Raw genomic sequence first — 9781 nt, 5'->3', positions numbered from 1 at the left:
ACGAACCACCTAACCCTAGCACACATTTTCACGCCCGGGCGAATGTCATCATTGCACTGTATAGACCTTTATGGCCCATCGGTCAGTCTGTTCTGTGAACAGAGCTCCGTAATAAGAAAGACTGTCGATCGATTCGCAGTACTTATCACACCTCAAGAGAAAATATGGGTATAAAGAGATACGGCTATTCGTCTTAACATACTCCTCTTATGGCGTTTTCATATGCGATAGAGTGACTGGTTACATCCACAGCGCGTTGGCAACGCGATACACTGCAAACACGATACGGTGAGCACTACGGGAACGTTGAAACTATTGAGTATTGTCGGCATGCGAATCAACAGCCTTTCATCAGGATCAAATAATTACATTCATAGCAAAGTGTTTTCTTCGCCCGTTTGGTTCTCTCTTTAAGTCTTTGTAAAAGTAGGGTATAGAACAAAATGGGGAAACTTGCAGCTCTTGATATCCTGTTTGTCAACAACAAGGATGTATACCAGCCTGGGGAAGTCGTCCAAGGTGAGGTGCGAATCGTCACCAATGAGCAAAAAGGCGACATCAGAGGTGAGTATTGACAAGAATTTAGAAATGACCTAGACGGTATGCTGGCAGATATGGAGTCTATAGGTCACATTATTTTTATAAGCTTATCGAGTTTTTGATTGTGCTTTATAATATACGTGTGCTTATGTGCCAGACGCATGCATTGACTATAAGACAGAAGAAAAACCAACAACACTGAATTATAGAGCAGAAAAAGAATAAAGTCCACCTCGAAAGAGAGAGAGAATGAGTGAAAGAGTGACAATCGTCAGGTCGAGGTTCAGCTTTGTATCTCTAATGTCACGCTTGGAGCACCTTTACCGGTGCACAGTTGAACCCGTTTTTCTTAGTGTGTGTAGTTACATGGCATGGAAAAATTCACCATCCATCACCTAATGAAATCATGCTAGGAGGAGGACAAGATAGAAGCTATAGTGGACCATGTTCATTGTACATGTACTCGTAGGGACGTTAATGATAATCAAAGAGGAGAAGACAAGCACGGAAGGAATAAGGGGGGAAGAAGGACCGAAGGACGAACAGAGAGTGGTGTACAATATATAATCATATTCCACGATCTCATTTCATTTCATCCCTACACTTTGAGAAGTCAATGATGGCAATGACAAGCAAGTATATAATTTTGAAATTATGTCATGTTGAATCACAGGCCATATACCGCATTCGGCGATAAAATGCTGTCAAGCAAATACTACGGTTCATAATTATTGCATGTTATTATCTCATTAAAAAAAAAACAATACAACGCAGGCCCGGCGGAGCGTTTTCAAAAGTGTTTGTGGGGGGGGGGGGGGGGGGGCTTTTCCCTTCCACTTCCGGGTTTCTTCAGCTGACAAAAAAAAAAGGGGGGGGGGTCTTCAGCAGCGGAAAAACATAACCTTACCGCGCTCACACTTCAAGATTTTTAAGATCTCTATTTCTTGTCAGTGCCACTTACGTACTTCCGGCTTAAAAAAGTGGGGGGCAAAGTGATGACACCTTATGTATTCATTTGTTTGGTGCACAAAAAGTGGGCGGGGGGGGGGCGAGCCCCACTGCCCCCCCCCCCCCCCCCCCCCGTTCCGCCGGTCATTATACAACGTCTGTATATCACGTTTCTTATAATGAGCCCTATATTTGAATACTGCATTTTTGTCACCGCGCATGCTTTTGAAATAATTGTGATAACAGAAGCTGCAAACACGTAAGGCCTATTTTACACAGTGCAAGTACGCTGTGCGGCTACGATCATCTTCTCTTCATTGTTGCTTGCCAGGATGTACTTGTCATAAACGACAAAACAAAGCATAAACAGCATTTCATGACAGCGACATCAGAAAATCTCTGGTCAGCTGAAGCAATGAAAGGTGCAGGTAATTGCAAGAAAGGCCGCTTCAAAATTGCCTATTGTCGCGAATTGATTGTAGTCTATTCGTTGTCATGGTATTTTCGATTATCGAACGTCTCAAGGGCAGCATTGCTGCTATTCCTAAAGGTTCCGGCGCCCCGTTTTATCAAAAGATAAAATCGATTATAAATTTCCTTACCACACAGGCTGCCATAGACTTACAGTTGAAATTAACTATATAATCAATTTCAACTCTTCATAAAACAGGGCCCGGGTTTACAAAATTTTGTAAAATGCAATAGCATAGGATGGTGATTCTGAGTATATACTTTATACCGCACCATCCATTATGACACCATTATTGTCTATAATGAGCTTTCTATTCACACGTCATTTTTACCATTTTCACTTCGTGTAATCATTATCATGCTCATGATAAAGTGGGGCTTGACTACTCACATTAAAGGGCAGTAGGCCTATTCCAGATGATTTTTTTTTTCTGTTGATTGGTTGGGTAAACAGAAAAGAACAGTATTTGAGAGCAGTCTGGCTCATTTTTAAAGCTACTCTTAAATATACAAAAGCGATCATAATATTCGATCTTATACTAATACTTTAACGTGTAAAAGTTCGAAATAGTGTCCCATTTATTCAATTCAATTCAAACTTTATTTCATTTTTCGAAAAGAACATAACAATTTCACTTTCTTTGGTAACAGAGAATAAGGTTGCATAATCAAAACAAAGTCAATTGAGAAAAATATAATTGTAGAGCCTTGGAGTTACAAATACGTTGTCATGAAAATTGACTGAAGTGATATAGACGATATAACAATACGCAAATCATCGAGAAATGGAGGGACCCACTTAAAAGACAAGGCTTGTAGAATGTGGACCCCTCAGTACAGAATGTCAAATAGAAAAAAGAAATAAACTGATGCAAAAAGGGGGAAAAAGGCTGGGAAAAAAGCCAGAACAAAAGAAGGTCTGGAAGCCCACTAAGAAGACAAATTACAAACAGATACACGTACACACGCGAATAAACATTAAACGAGACTGGGACGACGAAACTAATTAAAGGAGACTAAAAGACAAGACAGAATGAGACAAGAGTAAACATTACAGGAAGAAAATACAACGGACAGAAAGGCATAACAGATCCAGCGATCCTCGACAGAATTATATTAAAAAAATAATGGCATGCGTGAAAAGGATACAGAATTCTAGAGAAATAGAGAGAAATTGATGCAGAAGTAATAAAATCAAATCTACTCTGTAAGTGTCTCAGGACAAGCACGAGAAAATACGAGACAGTTTGTTATTTGTAATCGAAGTTTTTCGAAAAGGAATTACAATAAGCCAACGGGCTAATATAATAAGCCAGTGGGATAATAAAATTGCAATAGAAAGGACTTTCATCTCCTTTTAAATGAATGTAATAGAGTGGCATTTTTTATATCATTATTCACAAAATTCCAATAAGTTGGGCCAGTATAAATAAGTGTGTTCTTAGCAAAAATTGTTCGTAAAAGGGGTAAACGAAATTCATTGGAACGTCGAGTGGGATACTCATGGAAAAATGGAATGACTGATTTCTTAGAAACATATCAAATATATTGAAAACGGACGGAAGTGAGTTGTTGCTGTACATACATAAATTGCCCCAAATTAAACAATAACAAATCTTTCATTTTTAGCACCTTATTTTGTGCATCCATGTTTCTTTGTCCACGTTTGTTCATTATGTGTGTGTGTGTGTGTGTGTGTGTGTGTGTATGTACCCTTCGTAGTGACGAAATGAGAGAGAGAGCCTTTGTCGGAAAGACGAAAAATAATAATAAAAACATTGATAATGAAAACACAGGCAAATAATGAGTGAGTCGTATCATTATGTTCCACTCACAAGTGACAGTCACGCAAAGAAGATTGTTAAAGGATGTTTCCTGATCTGTGAGAGATTTCGATCTTTCAGCAATCTTTTATCAGGATTTTCGGATCTTCGGGAAGGGACTTTATTTTGAAATGATTACATATGTGCCCGTGCGTGTTTGTATGTGTGTGTGTGTGTGTGTGTGAAATCAAAGGGGCAATCCTGTGTGGCAGTTTTCCGATTTAATTAATAGTCGGACAATTTACAGCGCACTGAACAACATTCAGTCAGCTATCTCCTCTTTGACACTCTCAGGGAGAGACATGCAGACTCCATGTACAAACAGACTATAGTTCCTCATCGACAGATTAACACAGGGAAATTGGAAATCATGTCATCAAAACAGTTATGAGCATTGACTATTTATCCACTAATTCTTACGTTTGGCCATTCCTTTATTCGAACAGGCATTCAAATTGAATGCTGCGGCAGGGCATATACCCACTGGTCGGAACAACGGGGCAGCGGGGACAGGAGGCGTACAGTGCACTACCGGTGGCGAGTGGATTTCTTTGATCTGGATATGACACTACGAGGCGCCGGTACGTTTATATGGGTATATCTCATTAGCATGGAGACCACATAGGTGGCAACCTAGTGGCGAGAGTAGTCTCTGGGACGTCTCCACGACGTCTCCTGGAGACTAGCCGGGTCTCCAGGGAATCGCGAGAGAATGGAACAAGTTTGATTTTTTTTTTCAGAGAATTTTTCAAGTCTCCGTGTGGTCTCAAAGTTGTCTCCGTGATGTTTCCATCAGTTGCGACCATGACGCGGAGTCATGACGCGACGTCTCCTCAACCTTGTGGAGATCTACGACGTCTTACCAGCGACCTTGTGCAGACGTGCGGGGACTTTTTCGTTACTGAGAAGACGTCTTATGAGGAGAATTCGCCGGGGACGTCGCGGCGACGTCTCTACTACTTCCAGCAGAATAAGTTCTCACCTTAAAGAGTGTGGAGACTTCTCGGACCTCTCCCTGGAGTCACCTTGGTGTGAGCTCACGAGTAGCCGTGTCTCATCAGCAGTCGCTAGCTGCGACCTCTGTATGCGCCAGTGAGATAGGCCCTTTATCGAGTTTCAGAGACATCAGGCAGTAATTTCTGATTCATTCAGAATATGATTTATGTAATTTCAACAGCATGAGTCTTTGATGACATTCCAAAGTATAAAGGAAACATGACTCTGGATTCGTTTTAAGTTTGAACTCCCCCTCCCCTCCCTTATCTCCCCCCCCCCCCCATCTGCTTTATCAAGTGTGTCTCTCTTTACAGAGAACTAAAACTTGACAAATACCTTTTCATTGTGCCGCACCATTGATGACTTAAAGTGACTTCCATGGTTGAAAAAAAAAAACAATCCTATTTATCTGCGTATTCATTTTATACATCTATCCATTAGAGTGAAAACTTCTTTTGCGATCTTGCAAATTTCATTTGTTCAGAGGGGAGACAAACTGAAGAAAACTTGATCTCAAACTTCACCCCCATGCTTGATGATATCTTGTTTTTGCTTTCAACTTTAATTATTATCGTTATTGTCATCATTATTGTGCATTTTGTTATAATCACCCTAGTAAATCATCCTCCTTTTCTTATTGTAAAGATTGTTGATATTAGTGTAATTGTAATACTGATGGCACTATAATTACACTATTTATTATCAAAATAATTATTATTATTCTCATTATCATTATTCCTATGATTATCATCATTACTAGGCTACTATCAATACCATCATCTTCATTTTCATTATCATTATCATCTAGGGAAAAACAACAACGCAGCTGATAGAATTGTGCTGCCCCCTGGCGATCATCGCTTCCCGTTTTCCTTTCGACTACCGGACGAGAGGCTTCCACCGCCGCTGGAGGGGACGTATGGGTGGGTCCGATACTGGGTGAAGGTCACCATAGACCGGCCTTGGAAGTTCGATCATCACGGAACCCGATACTTCAGCGTCATGACTTTCAAGGATCTCAGACACATACCTAACATCTTGGTAAGAGTCCACGGTAATTTTTTGTAGGCTCACAACCTCAAAAAGCCACTGGTGCTGGCATCGAGTGCAAATACTAGTAAGCTTGCCGATTGCTAGACATGGCTAGCGACACACTGCCCTGAAATTGGCACAGTTTGGTCATACAATATGGAATTTGCAATTCACCCGAAGTTGCTCCCGTACCTGGTTAAACGCTGATTAATAGCCAAAATTAGTACAACATTGTACCACCTTGAAACTCCACCGGCTGTTGCAGAATGATTAAAAATGGAGCAATTTTGATCGGAGAGATCGGGAAGAAATTTTGAACATGTTCAAAATTTGTTCTGAAAATTTGATTTGAATAAAATACCCGCTCGAGCCCCACAGCCCCGTCTTCCAAACGCTGCTGCTACGATGTTTTCGATTTAAACCGATTCCTCTACGCTTTTGCCGCTCTAGGCCGATGTGATAGATCGGGGTCCAGATCGTGCTAGTGGAACGGGGTCTTTAGAACTTGAGGGTGGGACAAAAACGATGTGTAGAACAACGCGCCTATTAATCTTCTCATTGTTCATTGGTCGGTAGTCTCCGCAGGAAGGGTCGATGCAGAAGACAGTGTGCTGCTGCTGCTGTGAGTCGGGTCCTATCGTACTGAATGCGTCTGTGGACAAGCAAGGCTACGTGCCCGGTGAGCGGCTCGTCTTCTCTGCCCGTCTCAACAACAACAGCAACAGGTCCATTCATAACGTCAGGGCCCAGCTACAGCAGGTCAGTAGAAGGACATGCCATTGTGTGAAGACAATGATAACGAAATTGAGTCAAAGTGCCCCCTAATAACCTGAGTTAAAATGTTGGTAAAGTAGTGATTACTTCAAATTCTACTTCTTATTCGTACCTTTTAAGTGATAAATAAAATGTAAAAAATCCATTCATTCATTTATCCGCGTCATTGTACTGCTGCTACAAGAAAAAACATATGCGCTAGAACCTATAATGTGCCTTTATCAGATGAAAGACAGAGTGTAAGTTAAAGTGGTCAGAATTTTGCACGATCTGTTCCGGGTATAAAATAAATGATAGCACAGGCGTAAATGATCGTAAGTATATAGATTGATTTTTTTTCTAGCTGCAATGGACAATTTTGTCAACTACTATAGTATTACTGATCATTCCCCAGCCACCCCTCAGTTTTCATCCAAGTAGATATCCAGTGCTTGCAGTTTGGAATTACTTAAGTGGCGATGAGTTCATGTAATGATTCGTAATTAATTGAGCAGAAGGTCACATGGACGGCTCACCATGGATCGTCGACTCACACGCGGCGAAGTTCAAAGGTCGTGGCCGAGGTCAAGTTGGACGGCTGTGAAGAGATGGGGTCGCTCAACTACGACAATCTACCCTTGCTAATCACACCGATTGCTCCGAACAACTTCGAGTCGTGCCCAAACATCGACGTCAGATATGTTGTTGCGGTAAGACCAACTTTCTGATGATAAATCTTCAAACTGATTTACAGTAAGCCTAAAAGATACCCCTGGAAGTAATTTACAGGCAGTATACAACCGTTAGAATCAGTTTGCGGGGGGAAATAGATTAGATTATAGGCTACTTGTAATTATTATCATAAAATTATAGGATTATCGATTTCTACTCTGTCGAAGACCGTCTGCTAAGCTTTCCCGATGGAGTCAATATTTATGATGTATGGAGTGCTGTTCATATTTACTCTTTGTAATTGTAATTAACGGCTAATGCTGTCAATTACTTAGCTTTGGTAAGGCCGAGTTTTTGATAATGAATGACCATCACTGATATACAATTCTGCTATCAGGATACCTTTGCAAGTAATTTGGAAAAAAAAATAAATGGTTTGAATCGTTCTGCTTCTGCTTGAAAAAAAAAAATGATATCAAGCTCGAAGTAGAATTTCTGTCTTACTCTATTTGCCAAATTACCTTCAAATTTCCCTTATCATAACACCAGCATTTTCAGAAAGGTGAGGTACTGCTCCATAGATAAAGAATTTGAAAGTCTTCTAGCTGATGGATCAAGTAGGGCTTGGTGTATTTGTTTTATCGTACTCATTATGTGATGTCTCTGTCATGACATTGCAATGTTGATTCTGGGATATGCTGGTGAGATGGGTTTGTGTTCCTCAAGACAACTGCATTGGTTTTCTGTGACAGCTTTTTGTCAAACGGATAGCTGTAATCGGCCAGTGCTGGCAGTTGTCATGGCAGATTGTGCGACAAGAACAATACAGTGTACTTACAGAACCTGCCACTATTACATCTCATCACATAAATGCACTCAGTCAAATATATATTTTTTTTTTTCACCTGGAATAACACTATTGGCGAGGTCTGCAATTGGCAACCGAGTGAATAATTACTACATAAAAGAAATCCAACACTAGAGATCATGATGAATAGTGTGCTTCGTGTCATTATTGATAAGGAAAAAAAAATCTCTCCATAATTCCAGATTGTGGGGGATGTGGCCGGAACCCCATTGGATCTCGAGGTGCCATTTCCCGTCACCATTGGTACCGTTCCCGCCATTGCTCGTCCGCACGCGCCTCCGCAACCCCCACCAGTCCAGCAACAACCGCAAGCATACCCCCAACCACACATGCAGCAACCATCATTGAGCCAAGGGTACCCTCCATCTCAAGGACCACCACCACCACAAGGCTACCAGCAGCCACCACAGGTGCCACCGCACCCGCAACCGCAACAGCAACTGCAACCGCCACTGCCACCGCAAACGCAACAGACACCACCGCAATCTCAACCTAATGATGTACAGCGGAGCGGCATGCTTCCTTCAAACAAGGTGTTTCCAGCGGATCCGCCTCCGGCTGTGGATATGTCAGCAGGTTATCAGCCGGCTCTGGACGAAGTACCACGTAATTATTTTGTCACCTAAATATATCTAAATTTGTGTGCATGATTGTGTTTTATGTACGTTTTAGTTAGTGTTTGTATCAATGTGGCTCATTTTTTACAGTCTTTAAACTTGAATAAAACCTTTGCATTTTTTACCATTTTACCATACCTTTGTACTTCTTTCTCACCATCCAGTTGATGATCTTCCACCTCCCCCGACATATGAGATGGCCATAGGTGGCGCTCAAGAGATTCCCGGGGAAGAAGGCAACTTCGGGACTATCACCTACGCTCCGAGGTATCCGTTTTACAACTATGGTGGCGCTCTCACGGAATTGCAGACTTTAGGACAGCCCGTAACAACACAGCCACAGAGTTCGATTTAAGCCTATGAGAACTACTGCTGTGGTTTACCACTGACATCTGCTTGCACCAGTATTAGAGAGAGACAGAGAGTTAACCGTCCTTCTGGAAGTAGAGAGTTTCTCTTCCTCTTCTCATGCACTGTGGTTGAATTACAGACAAATCTTACGGTCCAGTAGTCTTCCGAACTGGATTTGTACTGGTTAATTTCACCACAAAATCCAGGAAAAATTCACCAAGCAGACTTTTTTTTCAAATTTTCATACATCTTAAATGGTCCAGACTCAAGCTGTCCATAAAGAACTTTGTACCATTGAATAGATACTTTGTACAGTTTGGCCTTTGGGTGTTTTGTCAATACCCGGTAGTTCAATTAAGAACACCATTGCAACAGGCTTGTGAAATCTAAAGTAATCGAAAGTCTTGAAATAATCTTGGCATATCAAATTTAGAAAGGAGGTGATTCAAACCTTTTGGAACATTTAATTGTCGAACACAGAATTTTAATGTTGATTGATGTTTGAATATTTGTAAGCCAATAAGTATTGATCACAGTTTATCAGGGTAACATGACGACAGTGTTCACATGAGGTGTATAATTATATACGTAAATAATATATATATTTGTTATATGTGATTATATATATATATATATATATATATATATATATGATTGTAGATATACATCAGGGCTCGACATTTAGACGCTATATACTTTTTTTCCTCTTT

At 40.9% G+C, this 9781-nt stretch overlaps 1 protein-coding gene across 1 annotated transcript; it reads left to right on the top strand.

Moving 5' to 3' along the window:
* The first annotated feature begins 443 nt into the window (after nt 1-443).
* On the top strand, nt 444-9075 carry LOC140233289 (arrestin domain-containing protein 3-like). Its single transcript, XM_072313398.1, has 7 exons — nt 444-564; nt 4229-4363; nt 5587-5819; nt 6387-6569; nt 7079-7273; nt 8286-8709; nt 8885-9075. The coding sequence occupies exons 1-7, from the start codon at nt 444-446 to the stop codon at nt 9073-9075; spliced, it is 1482 nt and encodes a 493-aa protein (XP_072169499.1).
* Nucleotides 9076-9781: the final 706 nt, after the last annotated feature.

Source organism: Diadema setosum, chromosome 9 (genome assembly GCF_964275005.1).
Source record: "Diadema setosum chromosome 9, eeDiaSeto1, whole genome shotgun sequence".
Classification (NCBI taxonomy): domain Eukaryota; kingdom Metazoa; phylum Echinodermata; class Echinoidea; order Diadematoida; family Diadematidae; genus Diadema; species Diadema setosum.
The sequence above is the reverse complement of the archived record's forward strand: the minus strand, read 5'-3'. Positions and strand labels throughout refer to the sequence as shown.